This window comes from Gopherus flavomarginatus, chromosome 22, assembly GCF_025201925.1.
Source record: "Gopherus flavomarginatus isolate rGopFla2 chromosome 22, rGopFla2.mat.asm, whole genome shotgun sequence".
Classification (NCBI taxonomy): domain Eukaryota; kingdom Metazoa; phylum Chordata; order Testudines; family Testudinidae; genus Gopherus; species Gopherus flavomarginatus.
In genome coordinates, this window is record NC_066638.1 from 12,595,279 (window position 1) to 12,621,186 (window position 25,908).

Below are 25,908 nucleotides of genomic sequence, written 5' to 3' on the forward strand. Positions count from 1 at the left end.
TCTCTAAAGGGAAATCGTGTCTTACTAATCTATTAGAGTTCTTTGAAGGGGTCAACAAACGTGGACAAAGGGCATCTAGTGGACATAGTGTACTTAGATTTCCAGAAAGCCTTTGACAAGGTCCCTCACCAAAGGCTCTTACATAAATTAAGTTGTCATGGATTGAGAACTGGTTAAAAGACAGGGAACAAAGGGTAGGAATTAATGGTAAATTCTCAGAATGGGGAGGGGTAACTAGTGGTGTTTCCCAAGGGTCAGTCCTAGGACCAATCCTATTCAACTTATTCATACATGATCTGGAGAAAGGGGGCAAAAAGTGAGGTGGCAAAGTTTGCAGATGATACTAAACTGCTCAAGATAGTTAAGACCAAAGCAGACTGTGAAGAACTTCAAAAAGATCTCACAAAACTAAGTGATTGGGCAACAAAATGGCAAATGAAGTTTAATGTGGATAATTGTAAAGTAATGCACATTGGAAAAAATAACCCCAACTATACATACAATATGATAGGGGCTACTTTAGCTACAACAAATCAGGAAAATTATCTTGGAGTCATCGTGAATAGTTCTCTGAAGATGTCCACGCAGTGTGCAGAGGCGGTCAAAAAAGCAAACAGGATGTTAGGTATCATTAAAAAGGGGATAGAGAATAAAACAGAGAATATATTATTGCTCTTATGTAAATCGATGGTGTGCCCACATCTTGAATACTGCGTACAGATGTGGTCGCTTCATCTCAAAAAAGATATACTGGCACTAGAAAAGGTTCAGAGAAGGACAACTAAAATGCTTAGGGGGTTGGAGAGGGTCCCATATGAGAAGAGATTAAAGAGGCTAGGACTTTTCAGCTTGGAAAAGAGGAGACTAAAGGGGGATATGATAGAGGTATATAAAATTGAGTGATGTTGAGAAAGTGAATAAGGAAAAGTTATTTACTTATTCCCATAATACAAGAACTAGGGGTCACCAAATGAAATTAATGGGCAGCAGGTTTAAAACAAATAAAAGGGAAGTTCTTCTTCACACAGCGCACAGTCAACTTGTGAAACTCCTTATCTAAGGAGGTTGTGAAGGCTAAGACAATAACAGAATTTAAAAGAGAACTGGATAAATTCATGGAGGTTGTCCATTAATGGCTGTTAGTCAGGATGGGTAAGGAATGGTGTCCCTAGCCTCTGTCTGTTAGAGGGTGGAGATGGATGGCAGGAGAGAGATCACTTGATCATTACCTGTTAGGTTCACTCCCTCTGGGGCACCTGGCATTGGTCACTGTCGGTAGACAGGATACTAGGCTGGATGGACCTTTGGTCTGACCCAGTATGGCCGTTCTTATGTTCTTACATTCTAATTCTCTTCTCTAATGACAGGCATTAGAAGGAATGTCATCTCAGTATCAAGGAAGAGGGTTCTATTCCCCATACTTCTTAGTCCCCCAAAAAGAGAGAGAATGGTCTTTTGATAACTGAACATCTTTATTCAAAATTCAGCTTGGTTACACTAGCATCAATAATCCCCTCTCCATGGGAGGGAATGTGATTCACAGTTGTTGACTTGAATGCCTATTTTCATGTGGATATTTATCTGTCCCACAGAAAATGTGTCCGGTCCCTGGTAGGTCAGGAACGCTACTAGTTCAGAGTCCTTCCCTTTAGACTAGCAGCTGCACCCAAGCTATTCACGATTGTATTCTCAGTGATGGCAGCCCAAATGAAATGCCATGGCAATGTAGTCTTCCCATACTTGGACAACTGGCTCCTAGCAGATCATTCCAACCACAAGGTCAGGTTGGTGACTTTGTTTCTGCTGCCATCTTTTAGTAGCACTGGGAGTCTGCATGGAATAGGAAAGACTCCAGTTGGAAATGCTACCTAGCTAGAGATGGGTTCGCCTGGGATGGCACAATTAGGCTTCCTCAGAATCTGAAGATATCCCAGTCATTTTAGATTATCTCCAGTCTTTGAAGAATTTGGGTCTTTCCATTAGCTCACTGTGGTTCCATCTCACAGCAGTCAGTGCCTTCCTTCCCTAGTGTATGAGCATTCCATTTTTACTCACCCAACAACAGTTAGATTCCGAAAGGGCCTAGTCAGGACCTTCCCACCAGTGGTCAAGCCTGCACCTCAATGGCATCTCAGTCTAACCCTGTCAGTACTTATCAGGCCACCATTTGAACCTTTGGCCACATGCTCTATGTCCCACCTTTCCACAAAGGTTGCAGTTTTAGTTGCTTTTAGTTTGGCCAGGAGGGTGAGTGAGGGAGGAACACTCATGGCCGACCTACTATACACCATTTTTCACGAGAAGAAAGGTTTCCCTTCACCTTCTTCTTAAATTCCTCCCTAAAGTATTTTTTGAATTCCATCTAAACCAATCTTTCCATTTCCTGATTTTCTTCCCAAAACCCAGTGCTTCTGTTGACAACAAGACTTCATTTCCTGGATGTCAGATGAGCCCTTGCAGTCTACCTGCAAAGGACCAAACCGGTCAGAAAATCACCAAGATTGTCACTGTAACAGAAATGTCATGAGGACAAGCAATATCTTCTCAGAGAATCTCTAAATGGATTTCTGGTTGCATCATAATCAAGAGTTACCAATTAGTGAGTATTCCTCCCCAGGAAGGGGTAAGGATCTACTCCACAAGAGGCACAAGCTGCCTTCACAGCATCTTTCCAGGAAGTACCAGTACTGGATATATGCGGAGTGGCTACTTGGAGCTCCATTCACACATTGACAAAACATTATGGGCTATTTCAGGCTGCATGTGTGGCTGTAGTGATTTCAGTTCTTCAAGCATCTTTGTGGACTGCATTCTCATCCACTCCTCTAGTCTGAGTACAACTTATCAGTCACCCATGTGTGGAATACACCTAGGGACCAGAAATTGAGAGAACTTCCCTGTAACTAGAAGTTCTTTGAGGTGTGTGGCCCTAGCTGTATTGCACTACCCACCTTCCTTCCCCCTGCTTTGGATCTTATCTGATTCATGGTAAGAAGAGTAACAGGCAGTGCAGGCTGATGCTGCTCCACTTATGTCCTTCGTCTGGAGCATGAGGAGAGCCATTGTGCAGGTGTGTGGACACTGCTTACTGAGAATCTCCAGGCTTGGGCGCATGGTGCACATACATACCCACACGTGGAATACACATAGGAACAGCACATTTCATAGAACTTCCAGTTACAGGTACGTAACCTCCACTTATGCACCAAACCAGTTCTTCTGCAGACTTCTTATTCCTTGTTTCCCCATTTAGTTTGTGAAGGATATAGTGAGGAACAGCAAGCAATGGGGTTTGGATATGATCAAGGGCAAGTAGAAAGAGGGAAACTGATTTTCTTACACCCTTGTCACTTCACTGGCGTTGCTCCTGATTCTCACCAAAGTGAAATCTGAATCTGTTCACAGTCTACACTTCTGAGCTTGTCAAGATGATTATCAATGATATAAAGTGTGTTAATTTATGTAAGAGTTGGTAACTTTTCACTGTATAAATTACACCACTAGCCTAATTGATTTGTGTGTGTGTGTGTGAGAGAGACAGTGGATAAAAACAGTGTATAGACAGTAGGAATATTCCAATAAATAGAAAGAAAAAATACCTTTTAGAAAAGCTCAAGGAAGGAGGGAAGGGTAGTTTTATTTAGAACCCAGTTTGGTCTCCATTTAGAGTAGTGGTGACCCAGGATATCTAGACAGATACACATTAACTTATTGGGTACAGGAATGTTTCTCAGTTATTGGGCTGTAGGAAAGATTGCTATGTTCTTTGACAAGCAGGGGTGGCTCTATGTATTTTGCCACCCCAAGCATGGCAGTCAGGCGGCTTTCGGTGGCATGCCTGCGGGAGGTCCGCTGGTAACGCGGATTCAGCAGCATGCCTGCAGGAGGTACTCCGGTCCCATGCCTTCTGCGTAATTGCTGCCGAAGCCAGCAGACCTCCCACAGGCATGCTGTCGAAAGCAGCCTGATTGCCGCCCTCACGGCGACCGGCATGCTGCCCCAGGCACATGCTTACTGCACTGGTGCCTGGAGCCACCCCTGTTGACAAGCACCCCATATTAGGAAGGTGCATTTTGATGAACTCAAGTATCTGTGCCACTCAGTGTCTGTAATTTTGTACCAGTGGTACATGGTATAGTTAACAGTCAGTGCATGGAGACGACAATAAGATTATTTTAAACTAAACCTCTCTTTTGGAACACTTTTTTTCTTTTGTATTTTTCTCCGATTTGCTTTGTAAATATGTACGTTTATTGTCAATAAATGTTGTTGCAAATCTGAACCCTCTTTCTGTTATTCTGTTAACAAAACAGGAAGTATTCCTGCATTATAACCTATTTGGACTAACACGCTCCCTTTCTTGTCTGGGTGAGCCCTTTATGCCAAACCCGGTACCGTGCAGTCTTATACAAAAAGTGGATCTTTAATCCATGTTTTTGCTTTATTTTAGAGCTAACCACTAGGTAGCGTAGGGTCCACTAGTACCACTACAGTGCAGTCGTCCCACTAAGTTGCCAGTATAGGCCCCTATATTCACTGCCATATAATACAGCCATCATAATTTGTTGAGACTGAAGCTCATGCAGACTAATAGCTGTAAAAATCATTTGGCACTCTCTGAATTGCTCGATGTAAGTAACACATTTCTAAGTACTTGCTACTAACATTGAATGTGAACAAACTGGTTTGGAAAAGCTACAGTAGTTGCATCTGTTCTGCAGCCAGCATGAGAAACATTCTTTCCTAATGCAAAGCTGCACAGGACTTTGCTGGTCAGTGATTCTAATGGTGTTGAAATTTTTTTTAACATTTGTGTTTTTTTACATTACAGTTGTTCTGTGGTGTCATCAGTCATGTGAATTCATTGCACAGTACCTGGAAAAATGTGATTTCAGGCAAAAAATTTTTTTGATGCTCCTTCAAAAAAACATTCCATTAGTATCTGTCAGGATTTGGGAAGCACTAACTTCCCTAACTAACCAACTTCTATTTCTCCCACTCACAGCAACTTCCCTTCGCTCCACCCCCATGCTCACGCAATAAAATTATCTGGCCTTGTTTCAGCAACAGGCTTACTTTGAAGTTGACTAAAATTGTACATAAGACATATCCCTACATGAAGAGTCAGTCATAAATTTACTAGAGTAAATTTTCTTTATACCAGCTCTTCAGTTGTGAGTTTATTCTTTATCCAAATCAAGCAGAATCTCTCCCTAAACTGCTGAAAGGTCCCTGAGGGAAGGGAAGACCCACTTCAGAGACAGCCTGAGATGGAAACATCCCCCTCTCCCTCTCATATGAACTCTGAGTTGTGCAATGTCCCCTTTGTTTTTGACTGCCCCAGCAGGGGAAAGCCCTAGGACTGATATGGCCCAGGAGAGAGGGCCATACCAGGGGAGGAGGCTGTTTCAGTCCTTAGAAAAAGGAAGCTCCCATGTTACCCGCAACCGCTGGAAGGAGCCTTATAGTGAACACAGCACCTGAACCCAGATGGCAACCTTGGGACAATCACAGGGTGGTGGTAGGAAGTGGCTCTGCTAGGGCAGCTTTAAGCACTCCTGAGTGTCAGGTCACTGATAGCCCTCAAAGGGTCCTGTGCTGGAGCTGGGTGGCGTGAAAGGGCCCAGACTCTCCTACCAGTCACTGCCCCTGCAAGTCACTGGGCTAGGCCCTGACCACTAGGTCTGATGCTCCCCTACCAATCACCCCCTGAACAAGTGGGACCCTCATATATCCTCACTGCTTCTCTGCTTGATTGGGACCTGCACACATGCAGAATCTTACTTACTTTATTGGAGCTCTACATGAGTATAGGCTCTGCCCATGTGGACTGGCTTTAATAGTATCTGGAGAAGGAGTAGGGGAAATGAAGCAGTAAAAAAGTAATGATTTCTCCTCAGCTTTAATATCTGACTATGTTTCTAGTATATTTTCAGTTGCAGCTGCTGAACTGACTCTGAGTCGGTGTTCATTTCTAAAGGAAGGGGTACTAGAACAGCAAATGTGCAACCTTTCACACCACAATACTATATCCTGGGCTGTGGCCTTCCAGAACAGAGTTGTTCCATAAAGATAGAGGGAAGTGTGCTCTGGAAGAGTTTAACTTGGCAAATTGCTTTAATAATAAAATTACTGGGGTATTGATCTTTCAAACTGCTAAGCAACCGAAATTCCCTGTGGTGCACTGGGAATTGATATCACACTGCATCTTGCAGGATTTGGATCTGTCTTCAGTACAATATTGTTTGAAATTACAAGACAGGCTAATCATCAGAATATTATGCTCATTTCATTGGTGACCTAAAAACCAATCCAAAATATGCAACCTCACAGCTGATGGCCATAAATAAAAGCTAGCTTTTGCTGTCCTATTTGAAAAATGTTAACTTTCCTTGTCTTGGGAAATCGGGAAGCTATATAATGTGTAAAAAGGCGTTGTAAATTAAAGATATCTATTTACTGCTTTATAATATTCTTTGCTCAAGAGCTTCCAACAGCTTTGTTGAGGTTGAACATTCATCAGTAGATCTATGGAATTATTACTGGTGAGTGTAGTTCATTGCAAAATCAATGTCTTCTATTTAATGGCTAATTGTGCATTCGTAGGCATTTACATCGATCTTGTTTGCTTATGTGTACACTTGTATCTTGAGGATAACCTAATAACAAATGCAAGTGTTCAACACAGATAATTCTATACTGAATAAAAAAGTTGATTAGGAAGATAAGCTAGTTAGAATTTGTAAATTTCATTCAGTTCTGTTTGTAGGGGAGTGTTTCAAATTGGCATTGTTAATATTATTATTCCATCATCCTAATTGTTTATCAGATACATTCAGTAACTGGCAGCTTTTGTGGCTTAACAACTACTTTATCAATCCGTAGACACTCCCTCCACAGTTCTCTCATATGGTGAGGTAATCGAAAATTTTGACAAGAAAGTCAGCACCATTTCTGTGGAAATGTGCTCTATGCAAGCACTTCTATGAATGAGGGAGGATAGAGAGTAGGGAAACTTGACAATTAAGCATGAGCAACTGGCTGAACGTTGGGAGGGTGGGTAAGAAACAGCCTTCATATATTTTGCTGCCAAAAAGTACCGTTAAAAAGAGTAATATATTAAACCACTAAAAATATGTGTGGTCTTTGGTATCAGCCACACAATTAGTCTGTTATTAATTTATCCCGTATTTGAAATGCTAGTTTTAGTGTCACCTTTTTCACTGTAACTTTAAGTAAATGTAGTGGTATCCTCAGTATTTTTCAACATCAAGTGCACTGTGTTTGGGGTTTCCCAGCATGATTGTTTTAATTGCGTTCATTTTTGCTCTTAAGAAATGGGGCAATGCATCTTGTCCTGTACTCATCCTACGCTATGTATGGCTTATGCAAAATAGTCTGTTGCACATCTGATTAGTTTTTTATTGCAAGTTGCCATTAGAAACTAATGGGTTGATTTGTCAGAATTGCTAATCACCCTCCATGTCTGCTGATTTAAGTCAAAGTTGAGATGCTTTAGCAGCTCTGAAAATCAGGCTTTTAATCGACCTAAAAACAGGAGTGCCTTTGCATTTGCAAATTAAAAAACATCTTGCTGAGATCAGATGTCCAAATTCCCAATTTATCTTTATAAACAGATCTATTCTTGCCTGCATGTAGACTGTATATCCAAACAGGAACAAGCACAGGCATATTTGTGTATAAAAGTCTGTGTGTGTAAATAGGTAATTATATCTGTTTATAGATAGAAATAGTTTTTAGTTAGGCTCCCTTGGTGTACTTCTGGAACAGGAAGGGAAGAACAAAGCGCTTGTGGTCAATTGATCTTATCATAATTTGGTTCAATTTTTTTTGTTTGCATGTTGATGTTTATTTCAGAATGTTGCTTTATTGAAAACCAATATCTCTTTACTGTAGATTTCATTCTGAGTGCTGATATTTTTGTATACACTCACAATGAAAGTTGCGTTTAGTTGCTAAATATTTGTTCTTGTAAGAGTTTAAATACAGTTCCAGTTTTCTCAGTCTTTTCTATATAGACTCTTTGCTTTCTTTATGGGATTTCATTTTTTCGTGCTTTTCAACTTAATCTCACAGTTGATGTTTAAGCAAATTGAGCTTCCAGAGTGCACTCCATAGAAGTGCTGAGCACTTGCTGCTCCTACTGAAGACCCAGGATCAGGCCTCTAGTTTGCAAAACTTTGTCACGTATCACTTGGTATGCTGACAGTACGCTAAATGAGCACTTAAAATAAGATTAACACATAGGCAGAAAAAACAGACAATTTTCATTGTCTCCCCCAAATGTGAAAGGTAGTTGCAATATACTGCCTCATATTAGGCAATAGTTCAAAATTGGCATTATCTGGGGGCGGGGGAGTGTAGATACATGTAAAAGCAATATTTTCAATCAGAAATAAGTTTATGCATATCATCTATCTTGGTAGTCCTTGTATCATTTTAGTCACCGCTGAATGTGTTTCCCAAGTTAAAATCCAAAGAATTTACAGGAAACACAAATTATTTGGAAATCTTAAGTAGCAATTTGTGATTTACCTTATCCATAACGTTACAGTGTAGAGATCTAGAATTGAGCAATCGTTTCATCCCAACAAAGTGAAAGTAAGTGTTAACTTGTCCTTAAATAAAAAGCAGTCATAGTTCCTAAAACAGATTTGTGCTATCCCATCAAATGGGAGCCATTAAATCAGGGATGGCAGACTCCGACCCACTTGATACATTGATCTCGACCCTATGGCAGATTCAGCTTCTGCTGAATGCAAACTTTAATTTAAAACAAAGACGATAGTTCTTGCGGTTGCTAAGAAAACCTTTTGAATGCAAATCAATGTGATGATGTCTACCGATCATCTTAATGGTAACTTTTGAAGCTTAATGATAATGCTTAATGGAGCAAGATTTTCCAAAAGCCGAGGTAGGCAGTTGTGCATGCAATATGCATATGTATTTGTATGTCCTATTTGTGTACATTTACCACAACTAACCATGCAAATTACCAATTAAATAACAAGAAGAATTATCTAATGAGCTCCATCGTTTAGGGCTTTTCCCCTGCCCTCACTGAGCGACACTGAATGCAACAGTAACTTAATAACTATAGTAAAATTGTAGTTACTATATAAGGCTGCTTATTTTACCCTGTTTTTAGACTAATATTAGATTGTCAGTGGAAGAAATGCTGTGACTCTAGGACAGGATAAGAGACCCTAGCTTTGGTTCACAGCCCATAATTAAAAATGGAACCCAGTCCTCTGCAGAATAAGTTTGAGATGAGTTTATGTATTAAATATTTTTCCTGTACTCATTGGGCATTTGGGAAAACAGATGATTGTATGCCAGTTTTGTTTTGTCTTTGTGTTTTAACTCTTGTCTTCTCTTCTGTCACTGTTCCTTTTCTTCAAGTTCTGGCTAGAGGGCTCCCAGAGATGTAAGAAGACCTAGTTGAGAACTTGCTAACGAGCAGAATGGAAGGCAGAATAGCTCCAGCCTTAGTTAAATCCTCTGGCTTGGCACAGTCTTCCAAAGTATCTCAGGTGCTATAGACACACTTGCTTTCTTCTAGGGAGGTGTATCGATTTATTACATGTCTTTTCTACAGTGTACTGTTGCTAATACTAATTACACCTCTACCTTGATATAACGCTGTCCTTGGGAGCCAAAAAATCTTACCGCGTTATAGGTGAAACCGCATTATATCGAACTTGCTTTGATCCACCTGAGTGTGCAACCCCGCGCCCCCCCCCGCCCCCCCCAGAGCGCTGCTTTACCACGTTATATCTGAATACGTGTTATGTCGGGGTAGAGATATATATTGTAACTTTAAAAGGATTGGTATTGTAAGGGTTTCTGTGCTCAGACTGTTACTATTACAACAAAGTATGGTACATGTGTTTCAATAGTTTTGGACAAATCATACTGCAATATGTAGTTGTTAACCTGTTTTGGAATAAACCGAATTGCGTATTCAACCACAATGTGGTCAATACGCATTAGCTTGACTATCTGGTTTTCCAGTGTAGAGCTGTCACTTACACGATCCTTCGGCTAAACAAGGAGTATGTTAAATTTTCGTGCAAGTCAGGCCTGGTCTACAGTGAGGGGGAATTGACCTAAGATACACAACTTCAGCTACAAGAATAGTGTAACTGAAGTCAACGTTTCTTAGGTCGACTTACCTCATGTCCTCATGGCATGGGATCGACTGCTGCCACTCCCCCATCGACTCCACTTCTGCCTCTCGCCGCAGTGGAGTACAGGAGTCGACAGCAGAGCGATCGGGGATCGATCACTACCCACCAATCCAGCGGGTAGTGAAGACGTACCCTCAGTTGATCTGGTTTGTCTAGAATAATTAATTCATGTTGAGTAAGGATACATCATAATTCCAGTGGTTTCTTTCAGTTTGGGAGCCTCTTGATGTTTGAATCAGTTGACTACAGGACTAACTTCTTTCAATAACATTATCAACAGCATCATGTCCTTTACAACAATGTCTGTATTAGTTATCCTAGACCAGTGGTTCTCAATTTTCGGGCCACTTGCAGCCCAATTAACATACAGCTGCAGCCCATGTGACAGCCTCAGGGCCATACAGGTAGTATATATATTGTGTGGATGCGGCCCACATAACACAAAGAGCTGCATATGCAGCTCACAGTGGTAAACAGGTGAGAATTACTCTCCTAGGGGCTGCAATAACAAGACCCCTGCAGTTATGTTTCAAAGGTGCTACACAATGTGAGTTCTAACCAGCTGAACACAGGCTGTCTGAATTCCCAGTGACAGTGATGCTCTTTCAGTGGTTCATGGTGGTTTTGTGCCCACTTCTCCCCCCATCATTTCCACTAAAGTCTTATTTTAAGGAAAAGAAATGGACTTGGACTATAGTGTCACTACAATGATGGGTATCTTTGTGCGCAGACCTCTCCATCCACCATACAACAGTTACTCCTTTCTTTCCTAATTTAAGCAGAGTGTTTAAGTCAAGAATCAGCCTTGTGATTTCTCAAGGTGCCAGGGAGAAACAGCTGTTTGTTGTTATTCCATAACCCTAAAGCACATGGATAACTAGTCAGTTTGGAAGGTTGTGTTTAGGATGACCGCTGGATGCAATGTGTATTCAGGCTTTTTTTTTAATAAGGTCCACCTATTGCTGTGCATAGATTGCAGTAGACTTGATACAGTGTGAGTTAGAGACTGACATTATTTTTCTTAATATTTCAGGATGCTACATTCTTCCTAACCTTCTCTGGCCTTTTTGTGTATTTTTTTCATTTTAGAGTCTGTGTGACTTTCCCCCCAAAACGGATGTGGATGCAGTGACAGAGAGGAAAAGTACTGCCCCTGACTTTGAATTGGTGGGCCCAGAGCATTCAGTAGCCTGTAGTGAGAACCAAATGTCAACTCCACCAGAGTCTTTACAAAGTCATGACTTTGGCACTTCCTCCCTAAGCAGTGAGGAGGAGTATAGAGCTCTTGTATTTCTTGAGAGCAAGGATGACCTAACATATGAAAAGAGTTATGCAGGTGTGGAAAAGCAGGCAGATTACTCAGCTGAGCAGTCTGAGGTGGAGACCCCTACAATCTCTGTTTCACCTCCACTGTACCCCTGTGAGAGAGAGGAGGAGGCAGAGAATGTTGAAGAAAATTATTTTACAAGAGCTCCACTTAGAAATCTAAACGGAGAGTGTCACAACTCGAATATTGATAATGGGCTTCCCACGCTCATTCGCTGTTTTCAGGTAGTAACTGTGAGCTCAGAATGCCTCCTATTTGTTTTCAAATCTTCCTTTTGGTTTTTGGAATGAAATCCCAAACACTGCAGCAAGCATATGCTACAAATCTGTGATGAGGAATTATGTTTACATGGCCTGAATTCATTCCCCAAACTAATCACCCAATTAATCTCCTGCAAAGTCTGTGCAACTGAGCCCCCTCCAGTTTAGCCATGCATAAAGTGACAGACATGCCTCAGTGAAAAATGATCTTTGTCTTCCTTTGAATCGAATGCCCTGTGTTCTAAATAAAAGGAAACATGCAGACTCCAAAGGCCACCATGTTTAATTTATTCCACGGAATTGTGTGGTTATCATGGGTTTTTGGTGTGTTTTACTGCTGTATTGCAGAAAATTTGGAAACCAGGCTAAAGGAGGTGCTACAGGGCTGAAACTTAAATGTAGCACAATAAATTGTAGCTCTGTCAAAAGTCTACATTTACATTGTAATTGTCATGAGATTTCAAATTTGCCTGCTTCAGTGTTGCTGAATATAAATCATTTATGTCAAAATAGATGACCACTTAACATATTTACTAACAATCAAGGTGGCAACTGTCAGGCATTGGGAAGGTGAGCAGAAACTGATTGAGCTGGGAAAACCTTGTGGGTCTTTTGCTAATACTATCTTCTCTTTTGATGAATTACCAGATGGTGGAAGAACTGATTTTTCCAGTTTCTCTTTCAAGACTCACACAGTTTTTCTTTTAAAGACTTGTATCTGACATTGATTTAATAAAAGCCAGTGAACCACAGGTTGATGAGTATTTTAACGATGAAATGGGTTTGTTTGCATTCAGAATAAAGCTTCAGTCAGCCGTGATTAACTTACTTCTCCAGTCTCTACAGCATCAATTTTGATATTTCAGTACAGTCAGAGTCATGGTCTGACTAGCAGTTTTCTATGGGGTCCTCATCCTTGTAATTAGGAAGCTAATCAGTACAGTACATTCATAGTAATATGTTTAATCCTTGATGACTTTCTTGGTCTAACTTAAGAAAGAACAGTACAGTTAGCAGAGAGGATTTCACTATGTGTTTTAAGCTGCAAATTTGACTTTGCTGGTTCAGTGCTTGATCCTCTGAAACATGTATCAAACTCTCTGTAGGGCTAAAATGTTCAAGATTTCTAGGCTGAGTCTTGGTTTCTCAATCTCTGATGTTTTTATCAGATCAATGTCAGAGCGTTGACCAGAAACATCATCAGTATGTAACTATGCTGTGTTTTTTTAAACCTCTTTCATAGCCACCCCTAGTGAAGACTCAGACAGTTACCCTCTCTGATGTGTCCAATGCTGTGAAAAGTGAAATTCCAACAAACGAAGTTTCCATTGTTCACACAGAGACCAAGACCATCACCTACGAAGCTGCACAGGTAGAAATGTTTTGCCTAACTCACAGTGGATTTAATTAAATGTAATATTATGTAAGTGCAGAGTTTATTAATCCTTAGAATGTGACCACATAATATTAGAATGGTCATACTTAGGCCTGGTCTACACTGTGCGTTTAAACCGAATTTAGCAGTGTTAAACCGATTTAACCCTGCACCCGTCCACACAATGAAGCCCTTTATATCAATATAAAGGGCTCTTTAAACTGATTTCTGTACTCCTCCCCGATGAGGGGAGTAGCGCTGAAATCGGTATTGCCATGTCAGATTAGGGTTAGTGTGGCCGCAAATCAACGGTATTGGCCTCTGGGCGGTATCCCACAGTGCACCATTGTGACCGCTCTGGAAAGCCATCTGAACTCGGATGTACTGACCAGGTAGACAGGAAAAGCCCCGTGAACTTTTGAATTTCATTTCCTGTTTGCCCAGCGTGGAGCTCCGATTAGCATGGGTGGCGATGCAGTCCCAAATCCAAAAAGAGCTCCAGCATGGACCGTACGGGAGATACTGGATCTGATCGCTGTATGGGGAGACAAATCTGTTCTATCAGAGCTCCGTTACAGAAGACGAAATACCAAAGCATTTGAAAAAATCTCCAGGCTATGATACAGAGTCCACAGCACAGTGCTGTGTGATAAGCGTAACGGAAAGCCAAAGAATCAAATGGACGCTCATGGAGGGAGGGAAAGTGTACTGAGGACTCCAGCTATCCCACAGTTCCTGCAGTCTCCGAAAAGCATTTGTATTCTTGGCTGAGCTCCCAATGTCTGAAGGATCAAAAACATTTTCCCGGGTGTTTCAGGGTATATGTTATCAATTTACACCCTTCCTGCCCCTCCCAGCCCGAAAGAAAAGGGGGGGGAAAATGTTTCTCGCCTTTTTTCAATGTCACCGTATGTCTACTGCATGCTGCTGGTAGACGGGGTGCTGCAGCGCTGAACACCAGCATCCCCTTCCCGTTGGCAGACAGTACAATACTGCTATCCATCATCATCATCAGCCTGTGAGTGCTCCTGGCTGACCTTGGTGAGGTTGGCCGGGGGCACCTTGGTAAAAATGAGTGATTCCCAGCAGATGGTACAAAACAGCTGGTAACTGTCCTCATCATAGCAACTGGAGGCTGAGCTCCATCAGCCTCCCCCTTTCATGTCTAAAGAAAAGATTCTGTACTGCCTGGACTATCATAGCAGCGGGAGGCTGCGCTCCTCTCCCCCCTCCCCCCACCGTTTAATGTCCTGCCTGGGCTATCATAGCAGCTGGAGGCTTCCTCCCCCTCATTTTTTCTCACTAAAAAGTCAGTGTTTCTTATTCCTGCATTCTTTATTACTTCATCACACAAATGGGGGGACACTGCCATGGTAGCCCAGGAGGGTTGGGGGAGGAGGGAAGCAATGGGTGGGGTGGTTGCAGGGGCGCCTCTTAGAATGGCATGAAGCTCATCATTTCTGCGGAATCTCTGGGGCTCTGACACGGAGCGGCTGTGCTTTCTGGTTCTCTAGTAGACTTGCTTCATATTCTAGGCAGGACTGACTCTATTTTTAGACAAAACATAAAGAAGGGAATGACCCGGGGAGTCATTCCCATTTTTGTCCATGCGCCCCGAGGAGCACCCATGACAGCAGCAGACGGTACAAAACGACTGATAACCATCATCTCATCGCCAATTTACAACGGCAGATGGTGCAATAGGGATGATAACCATCTCTACTACCTTGCAAAGGCAAATGAATGCTGCTTGTAGCACTGCAGTACCGTGTCTGTCAGCAGTATCCAGTACACATACGGTGACAGTGACAAAAGGCTAAACGGGCTCCATGGTTGCCATGCCATGGCATCTGCCAGGGCAATCCAGGGAAAAAGGGCACGAAATGATTGTCTGCCGTTGCTTTCGCGGAGGAAGGATTGAGTGATGACATTTACCCAGAATCACCCGCGACACTGTTTTTGCATTGGGATCTCAACCCAGAATTCTGATGGGCGGGGGAGACTGCGTGAGCTATGGGATAGCTACAGGATAGCGACCCACAGTGCAAGGCTCCGGAAATCGACGCTAGCCTCGGTACATGGATGCACACCGCCGAATTAATGTGCTTAGTGTGGCCGCGTGCACTCAACTTTATACAATCTGTTTTACAAAACCGGTTTATGTAAAATCAGAATAATCCCGTAGTGTAGACATACCCTTAGTCAGACCAGTATCCTGTCTTCCAACAGTAGCCAATGCCAGGTGCTTCAGTAGGGATGAACAGAACAAGCAGTCATTAAGTGATCCATCCCCTGTTGTCCAATCTCAGCTTTTGGCAGTCAGAAGCTAGGGACGCCCAGAGCCTGGGGTTGCATCCCTGATCATCTTGGCTAATAGCCATTGATGGACCTATCCTCCATGAACGTATCTAATTCTTTCCTGAACCTCGTTACAGTATTGGCCTTCTCATCGCCTGACAATGAGTTCCACAAGTGTACTGTGCATTATGGGAAGAAATGCTTCCTTTTTATTTGTTTTTAACTTGCTACCTATTAATTTCATTGGGTGATCCCTAGTTCTTGTGTTATGTGACAGAATAAATACACTTCCTTATTCACTTCCTCCACACCTTGCATGACTTTATAGACCTCTATCATATCTCCCCTTAGTTATCTTTTTCCAAGCTATGAACAGTCCCAGTCGTTTTAATCTCTCCTTTATATGGAAGCTGTTCAAAGCCCTTAATCATTTTTGTTGCCCTTCTCTGTACCTTTTCTAATACCAGTGTCTCTTTTTTTGAGCTGGGGTGACCAGAACTGTACGTAGGTGGAGGGCATATTGTAGATTCTAGCAGTGCAAGAATTATTCTTTCCTGCACCAGGTATTTTGCGCAGGTTTCGGGAATATGATCATTTAATTAAAAGCTGTATCATCATACATACATACATACAGGGGACTGAATTAAGGTTCTCTTTCAACTGCTTGTCTATAGACATATTCCACTGATAGTGTGCATGTGCCCCATGGGCCCGAGGTTGGAGTCTTTTGGCTAGCAGAGTCCGCTGTGGCCACTGATATACCGAGTTCTTCTTTGAGTGCTTGCTCATGTCTGTTCCATGTTAGGTTTGTGTGCTCACTGCATGCACTGGTGCAGAAGTTTTCCTCTCAGTGGTATCCATAGGGGACTGGTTCTCGCGCCCTCTGGAGTGGCACACATATGCCTCCGTACATGGTGTTCTACACGGACAAAGTTCAGTTGTGTCTCATCCTGCTTTCCTGCCAACAGTGGTGTCACTTTTTCATGTTAACCCAGACATTTTGCTCCCAGTATTCTGCCCAAAGCCTTATTCGTCCAATGAGGAGAGGTGCTTGCACACCCTAGATGTCAGGTGGGCTCTGGCTTTCTACTTAGAGCATACCAAGCCTTTCCATAAATCTACTCAACTCTTCATCACAGTGGCTGACAGGATGAAAGGCCACGTGGTGTCTACTCAAAGGCTTTCGTCTTGGATTACTACCTGCATCTGTGTTTGCTATGAGTTGGCTCATGTTGTACCTCCACCGATAGTGATGGCCCATTCAACTACAGTTCAGGCGTCAGCAGCAGCCTTCCTAGCACAAGTCCCTATCCAGGACATCTGCTGGGCCGTAATGTGGTCATTGGTACACTCCTTCACGACCCACTACTCCATCACCCAGTTGCCAGAGATGATGCGGGCTTTGGCAGAGCTGTGTTGCAATGGACACGTCCATGAACTCTGACCCGCCTCCGGAGATACTGCTTGAGAGTCACCTAACGTGGAATGGTCATGAGAGAGCACTCTAGGAAAAAAAAAAAAGTTACTAACCTTCCATAATTACTGTTCTAACTATTCTTCGAGATGTTGCTCATGTCCATTTCATGATCCGCCCTCCTTCCCCTCTTTCGGAGTTGCGGCAAGAAGGAACTGAGAGTGGGAGAGCCAGTGACGCCATATGCGCGCTACTCCAGAGAGCGCCACAGCTGGTCCCTTATGGATACCAGTAAGGGAAAAACTTTCAGCACCAATGCATGTGATGAGCAACACATCACGAACAACAGTCACGGAAGGTTAGTAACGGTTTTTTTCACGTCTCATGCCAACCACATTAAAAGGGCAGAGTGGACAACTGCCACTCAGTTCCTCTCGCTGGCTCTAGCTTTGAAATGGAACTACTCCCTTGTCTGTTTTCAACGCATTGCTGGCTCTTTGTTCATTCCTTCTAAATGTTGTCCTAATCCCCAGTTCTGGTTAGGTAGTTTGCCAGTTGGCACCATAGTAGTAGTAGTTTTTTCAGATTGCATTTCTTTTTTATCAGGCAAATCCTTCTTTGTCTTTCTGGTATCAGGATAGCTAGTTCTAAGTCCTCTGGTTTCAAATATCATCCCTTACAATGTCCATAAAATGAAAAGCTTGGCATATTTTATGAATCTTTAAACAGGCTGAATAAAATCAGCCTCAACACTCCAGATCTGCGTATTAAACTAAGATTCTGTTTGTGACAAACTTTCATATTTGCATAAACAAATAACTTGTGTATATATTGATGTGTGCACACCACTAAGAATAACCAGTAAGCGGTTTTCAAAATAGCTCCATGTCTGAACAGAATTTCTCACAAGCTGCTGGTGCTTTGAGGTAGACTAGACTGTTCTAAGCAAACAAAGTGTAGTCTTTGTCCTAGGAGAGATTTGCTGTCTTTTATTTTCATTTCTGTTTATCACACTTTTCCTGTAGTCTCTTTTCTGTTTATCGTTCTGAAGAACTGTGTGTACAGATTAAATTATCTTGACATTTTTTGAAAACTTTGTTTTGTATCATCTTATCCTGATGATTTCCTGCTACATTCCTATATCTAAAGCGGGTACTGAAACCAAAAATAGACTCAATGTGGAAGTACTTGTTATAATCAATCTCAAAGCACTTTAAATTAGCAAATTAAAATATTAGTGGTGTAATAACTATATTCAAATGTGGCTCCATAGTTAAGGCTGAAGCAGATTTTGACCGGATGCAAATTCTTAATATCTTACAAATGTAATTTTATGTCAGAGTAAAATTTTTTTGACAAGGCAAATCAGGTAAGCTTTTAGACAGATAATAGTTCAGAAAAATCTCTTCACTATTTTTTCCTGATTATCTTTTTCTGGCTTATTATTACTGCAAAATGGACTGGCCTGTAAACTTCAGGTCGTGGTAAGGTCCTGTGCCCTTTCCCAGTTTTGGAGATTTGTTGGCAGAATGCGATTATTGAAAGTAGTTTATGGGCTCCAGGTGTGAGCATTGACAGAGTGTAGGAAGGTCACAACAGCAGCATGAGAGCTGCACAAATGACACAAAGGTACAGTGTAAGCCATGGGAACTCCCCATGGCACTACAGTTCAGATTCATACCGCTGAGGGTCTGCAGTTGCATGATGCAGAATACCTAAATTGTGCGTAGTACAGATTGTTCTTTGAGTGGCTACAGACGTGCATTGCACTTAGCAGTGTGCACTCCCAAAGCATGAGAGTCGGGGAATTTTTGCTCTACAGTACCTGTAGGAGCAGGGTTCGCGCCCTGCAGCTCTTAGCCTCTCTCCAGGCTATTTAAGGACAGCACAACTCTGGCCCTCCCCCATTATTTCTCCCTGCCTATGGCTAGAGTCAATGTGTTCTGTGTGGTATTTAACTCATGCTTTTCTATCTCGGTCTTCTGAGATTTTGTTGTTCTGGGGATAGTTACAGATATTTAGTTAATACCCTTAGTTCTTCTTTGAGTGCTGCTCATGCTTATTCCATTCTAGGCGTGTGCGCACCCACATGCCTGGTTGTCAGAGATTTTTGCCTTAGCAGTATCCGTAGGGTCAGCTGTGGTGCCTCTTGAGTGCCATGCTCATGCGTCAGTACATCGGGCTCTGCCGGCCCAGTGCTTTCTCAGTTCCTTCTTACTGCCCGTGGAGGTTATTGGAGTGCCTTTTGGCTTGCCTAGCAAGGATTAGTGGTTGTTCTCTACTGTTTTGTGAGCATTAGTGTCTTGTAAGTAGTTTGTTTCATTAGTTGTTAAGTAGTGTAGTTACAAGTTGGAGAATGGCCCCATGGAGACTCTGGTTTTAAGCCCTGCTCTGACTGGAACAGGCCTTTGCTGCCTGAAGTGCTTGAGGGGAATCACATGTGAATGACAAGTGTCACACAGAATCATAGAACTGGAAGGGACCTTGAGAGGTCATCTAGTCCAGTCCCCTGCACTCGTGGCAGGACTACGTATTATCTAGAGACAGTTCCTTCCTGTAAGAGTACGTGAGCTATAGGCCATTCCTGTAAGAACTCGGAAAGAGCATGACAGCTGTTTGAGGGTCCTCCTCATGGAGGCTGCTCTCTGCCTGGCTTCTGAGCCTTCCCTGATGGACTCCACCCCTCGCACTTCAGCCTTGGTGCATAGCGCACCCCACACCGGGCTCCGTTTCCCATGCCCAAAAGAAGTCAAAGAAATGTAACTCCCCAGAACTGAGCAAGAAGGGCCATGGGATATCAGGCAAAGGACCCAGTTTGGGCCACCCACCCACAATGGAATGTCTCCCCAATGGGGTCCCATAGCCCCCTGAGGGATCCACAACTGACTCCCAGGAGTGGTAGGGGACACAGGCTTGTGGCAGGGCTGACGCCTTCCCAGGGTCTCCTGGCTCCCAGAGGGCAGAGGCCTTTAGCGGTGCCACTGGCACTACGTGCATTGCAGGAAGCCGCAAAGGCTCCCTATGAGGACAAGCCAACCGTCAAGACCTCCCAGAGGGCAGGTGAGCACTGCAGATCTCTGGAGCCAAAACAACACACTCTGTCTGCACACCCCAGATCTCTGGCTTGTCAACTCAGATCCTCTGCAGGTCACCCTAGATTGCCAGCATCATGGTCGCCCTCTGCCCTTTTGATGTGGATCGCCTAGGGGGAGGCGCCGGTCACCATATCACTGGCACTGTTCATCCTCCCATCTCCTTGGCACAGATTCCCGTCTCCCACACTGCGGGAATGGTCTCCATCATAGTACTGATCCTGCCTAACCTCTGGCATCGGTCCTCCTATTCAAGACACCAGTCCATCCAAGGGAAGAAAATTTCCTTAGATTCTGTGATGATGAGATTTCTAAGAGGAGTCAGTTGTGTCTACCCACCTGTGAAAGAGGTTCCCTTGTGGGACCTTAATGCTGTCTTAGCTGCCTTTATGGGACCTCCACCCAAGATCCAAGAGACTTGTTCCCTGTCCCTCCTATGCCAGAAGACAGCCTTTGTTGTTGTTATAACATCTGCAAGGAGAGTAAGTGAGCTATAGGTCTTAATGGCAGAGCTCCCATGTACGCAGTTTTTCAAACAAAGTGGCCAACTTTTTGTTAAAAGTAGTTTCACCTTAACCAAATAATGTATTGCTGGTGTTCTTCTCTAAACTGAACTTCAATGCAGATGAACAGTGACCTCGCACACTGGATGGGAGAAGGTGCTTGGCATTTTAGAGAGGACTTCTCAGGCTTTTTGCTTCCTGTGCTGATTGGATGATGGGTCATTCTCTGCACATCTGATTTCCAGGTGGATAATTTCCTGCTTTACAACAGCATGTGATGTAGCTCAGACCATGTCTCCCTAAAGATTATGGGCCATTTGATGAGGCCCCAAGAAACATTGATAGCGTTCTTCAGTGATGTTTTGATAGTAGGCTTTGGCAGGGCTGCTACGTGATCTTCTCTTTTACCAAGCACCATGCTGTTACCACTGCGTCTAGGTCAGATGCAGACTTTGGGAAGGCAGTCCTGCAGTCTTTGTTTAAGTAGGCGCCAACCTCCGAGTACTGTTCGAGAGTCACGCGAGAGGAGTATGTGTCTATCTGCAACCACTCGTACAACTGGTGACCTCCTGTGCTCTAACTGTTCTTCAAAATCTAAGTGTAGACATGTCCTATGACCTACCCTCTGTCGCCTCTCTATCAGGGTCTCTATTTTTGATGTTTGGGTCAGAGGAACTGAGACTGATGTGGGGGGCACTGCCCTGAAATAGCCTGGGGAGGGACTAAGGGCTGCCCCTACAGGTACTGCTAGGCAAGGTTCTCTGACTTTGGTGTGCTGCGTGCTTGCGCACCTGAGTGGAATACCTGTCTGCACCCTCATTTCCAGAACAGTTACAGAATAGGTAAGTAACCATTTTTTACTTTTAGGAAGTCTGCGACTTGGAGGCTAAATGGTAGAGGAATAACCAAGAATTGGGTTCTGTTCTGCCACTGACTGGCTTTAATGCTTTTCACTTTACAGGCAGCATTTAGTACCTCTGAAAAGCAGGTAACTTATTTTGGTGCCTAAAGATGGCACCTAAATTTGAAAATATTTGTCTTAGCCTTTGTGTCTGCTTCCCGTCTGTAATATGGAGTTAGTGTGACTGCCTATTGCAAGGAGGTATCTGTGCAGTGGACCATTTGTTTAATGCATACCTGGCGTACTGTCATCCTTGTGGAAACTCTGTCTCCAGAGATCATCAGCAACTGATTGTTTAACATCCCATCTGAAGTAGAGCACTCTAACAGTTTCACATGCCCTCCAGAACCAGACTGCAGCACCAGTACTGGGCATAGTGTTAAATTTGAACCTGTATTGCTCAGAGCATTAGTAGCTGAGATTAACTGATCCAGCTAAGTCTAGTCACAATCTTTACATCGCTAGCTCTAATGTCTCAAGGGAGAAGTGAGAATTTTGTAACCTAATTATTTGGCAGGTTTCAGAGTAGCAGCCGTGTTAGTCTGTATCTGCAAAGACAACAGGAGTACTTGTGGCACTTTAGAGACTAACACATTTATGCTTATGCTCAAATAAATTTGTTAGTCTCTAAGGGTATGTCTATACTACTCACCAGATCGGCAGGTAGTATTTGATGTATTGGAGATCGATTTATCGTGTCTCGTCTGGACGTGATAAATCGATCCACGAATCAATGCCTGTACTCCACCTCTGCAGGCGGAGTGAGCAGAGTCAACGGGGAGCCGCAGCAGGCAACTCGCTGCTGTCAGGACGGCAAGGTAAGTCAAACTAAGATACTTCAACTTCAGCTATGCGAATAGCATAGCTGAAGTTGCGTATCTTAGTTCAAACACCACCACCACCCAGTGTAGCCTAGGCCTAAGGTGTCACAGGTACTCCTGTTGGTTTTGGTAATTATTTGAGATTAGGTGAGATTTGGCCAAAAAGTAATGATCTCTGGAGAGTTGAAGTTTTATACAGTACAGAAACTGGTTCCACCTAGTGGTCACTCTGAAGATATAATCTTGTCTTAAATTGTCATTACAATCTCATAGACTGTTCTGTAACAATAATTGGACAAAAGAGGCTGTTAGTGTATATCTTTAATTCAGTCATTTGGAGACATGAACAATAAACTCTTGGGCAATAAATTGGCTTTGGAAAGCCTGAGAGTTGTACAGGATGGGAGCCACGTAATTAAAGAGGTGGTACACAGTTGTTGTTACTTATGGTTTATTTAGGTTATAGTAGCATCTGGGGCTCTTATACTGCACTGGGCATAGCCCTGGAGAGGCTGATGTACAAAGGGCTTGGGGGAGATGGATTCCAAAATAGCTTCCAAACCTGTTTAGAATGATAAATGGATAAAATGCCAACTAACCCCATCTGCCCCCTCAGCCATCTTAATTGAACAGCTTCTTTTATAGGAGGTTCAACAGAAGTGAGACCTGAGCAGTGTAGTGGCCTTTATAGACCAGTTTGGGGAAGGTGGTATATGCAAAAAAGACAGTGTGGACAAGGCTGGGAGTTGGTGGAGCAGGGAGAGTGATTGGTGTGGGGACCTTGTCATGTAGCTTCTATGGAATCTGTAGGAGTAATTTGTGACAATGCAGAGCAACTAGAAAGTAAATACATAGTACTACCCATGCTGCCTGAAACATGCGAGTCAGTTCAGTGTGTGCTAAGCAAATTTACGAGCACAGCTCCCCAGTTCAACTGGAAAGGGAGAGGAGAAAAGAGAGGATAGAGAAGGTCCATTCATCATCGCAGAATTGAGAGCGAGAGAGCTGAACAAAGTCACTGTGTGGAATGGAGAATCATCACCCTGTGGTTGGGTGAGATCGCAATGCAGACATCCTAATGGATGTCAAGGCTTCTCTGCTTGATTTCATTGTGGCTCTGTTGGAGGGCAGCATGGCTCCTTGGTTCTTCAAGTGCTGTACCTTCAGACACCATTAGTCTTGAAACCTTTGTTACACTGCTAAAACACTAATTATTCATCCAGCTGTGAATCTCTTCACTTTGTCTCATAAATAATGCAAAGTCTACTTTTGCAATGATTGTACATCATCTTAAATTACAGCACTGAGGTCCTGTTGCAGTGGTGACTGTGTGAAGATCATTGATTGCTGTTTTGTGTGTGTCTCATAGACAGATGATGGCAATGGGGACTCAGACCCTGGAGTCCTGCTCACTGCTCAGACCATCACGTCAGAGACCACCAGTAGTACAACCACCACACAGATTACAAAGGTAAAAAGGTTATGCTAACAGGACTGGTATGAAATCTAAATGTTTTATTGATGATCAAACCATACAAAGCAAAGTTGGCCCTTTACTGCCAAATATTTAGTTGTACAAATATTTTCCCCTCCAATCCTGTTTCCCCCTTTCTCTGCCCTTAATTCTGCCTGACACCAGCGCAATCCAGAATCACTTGGAAATGGACATTATCTTGCTTCCTGAAGAACTGTCCCACCACAGTTTGAGTGATCCAACAGTAGCTTGGGATCCTGAGGCAGTTCTGAGAACCTCCTATCAGTGTGTTAGCCAGATATTTATTTTCATTTTAAATGTCGCTAGCCTTTGAGTTCTTATTTGCTCCTCTGTACAGTAAATAAGATTGAGTCCTGTTTAGAACTTTTTAATTAATACAGCATTTGAGCTACAAGTTATTAAAGTTGGAGAATGTTGGCAAATCAAATTTACATGTAAGAAATCATCAATTTGAGAAAGTAGGGATGAGTTTGAAGACTTCAGTTTACTTCTAATTTACGGGAATGTCCCCTAGTTGTAGACCCATGTCACATTTTTATCGAAGGTTTTGCAAAATCTAAAATACTTCACTAATGCTGTCATGGACACACTAACTGCCAGCATTGCTGTGGGCTTCTTGTTTTGTTATTTATTTATTTATTTCAGTGCAGAGTTGCAGGGAATTTTTTTAATTTGAACCTTCCTCTGAACAAAATTAAACAATATTATTGTGCTAGTTCCTGGGTGCCAAAGTGAAACTAAGCAGCCTGAGTGCATTGTCCATGCTGAGTGAAACACACAACAGTATGTACGTACTCTAGATGCTGCAATACATTAGATTTTAAAAATGACTTTTGAGTGTAATAATGGAACATATTACATTGACAGTGTCCCTTTGACATGATTAACATTTTCAGCCTGCAAGACTGGGATGATTAATATTTTTATTGATTTAAAAAACTCTTTATTGACAATGTGCTTGTTTGGTTTGGAAGAAGGGAAAATTGTCATATACTGAAGTGAGATTTTTTTTTTAATTTGTGTCCTCTCACTCTCTGTATGATCCAGTTATGCTTGTTTCCCAGTAATGTTTTGGTAATTGGCAAGTGACTTTAGTTTGAGTTCCATCTTTTGAAAGCCAGCTTCAATCCACTTTGTAATTCTTTGCCATTGTTGCACTGTAGGCTACTAGTAACCGATGTTCTTTCATACTAGACTGTAAGAGGTGGAATTTCAGAGACAAGAATTGAAAAAAGAATTGTCATCACAGGAGATGCAGACATTGACCACGATCAGGTGAGCGATTTTTGTGTTACCCAGCCAAGAGCCATTTTAGTTTTGGAAAGAGCTAATCAGTTGTTCTGACCTGAAAATTATTTCTGTGCTAGACAGTCAAGCGGCCTCACTTGTGGTAAATCCAGTCATTTAGGTTGCAGCCTAGGGAAATTGGCCTGGGCTAGAATAAAAATTGCTTGTCTCTGTGGAAGAGGTAACGCTTGTCATTTCTGGTGTTTCAGCTGCAGACATAGATCTGTCTCATTTTCAACTGTTAATGTCAGAAAAGTGACTGCAGATGTCCCTATGGTGATACCTGTTACTATTGTATGTCTTCAAGTTGTAACTGACTGGCAAACAGGCATTTAGTTCTGCGGAGACATACTGTAGCTGGGGCAGAGTGAGCTGAATTCTGTTCTGCCAGATATTAGCACAAAATTCTGGTTCCAGAAGTTTTTATATATGGCAATGTCCGAAGCAGAAGGGCTCAGCTTTGAGTGTGCTGCTGGCTATTTTCAATTCAAAACAAGTTTTGTTTTTTAAAATCTGAGGAAACATGACATGAAAGTCTCTGATGAAGAATAAGTATGAGACAGCTCAGTCATTCTTTTAGTTGCTTTCTGCCCAGCATTTCCTTAGAGACCAGTAATTCATCCCTTCTTGTATTTTAAAGGAGCATTGTAGAGTTTAGGGGACTCTGTGTGCACGTTTGCAAGGATTAGTTTTGCTTTTATGTCCTGAATGATATTTGTAAAAATTTGAATTGAATAGCCTAAAAAATTAGAGAAAAAAATTTGTGTATACAAGCGTATCAAAGCTAAAAGCAACTGAAGTTTAGAAGCAAACAACCTTTGCCACTGATCATCATGATTTAGTTGGGGATTGGTCCTGCTTTGGGCAGGGGGTTGGACTAGATGACCTCCTGAGGTCCCTTCCAACCCTGATATTCTATGATTC

At 42.6% G+C, this 25,908-nt stretch overlaps 1 protein-coding gene across 26 annotated transcripts in view; it reads left to right on the forward strand.

The window, feature by feature from the left end:
- Nucleotides 1-25,908, forward strand: part of EPB41 (erythrocyte membrane protein band 4.1) — a 165,306-nt gene that overhangs the window by 129,159 nt on the left and 10,239 nt on the right. For 15 of the 26 annotated variants that reach the window (XM_050932481.1, XM_050932489.1, XM_050932474.1 and 12 more), the window contains 4 exons: nt 11,301-11,762; nt 13,042-13,170; nt 23,572-23,673; nt 24,892-24,972. In XM_050932481.1, the coding sequence (XP_050788438.1) occupies nt 11,301-11,762; nt 13,042-13,170; nt 23,572-23,673; nt 24,892-24,972 (774 nt within the window). The remainder of the gene's footprint in view (nt 1-11,300; nt 11,763-13,041; nt 13,171-23,571; nt 23,674-24,891; nt 24,973-25,908) is intronic. The other 11 variants (XM_050932487.1, XM_050932488.1, XM_050932495.1 and 8 more) reach the window with 3 other exon arrangements.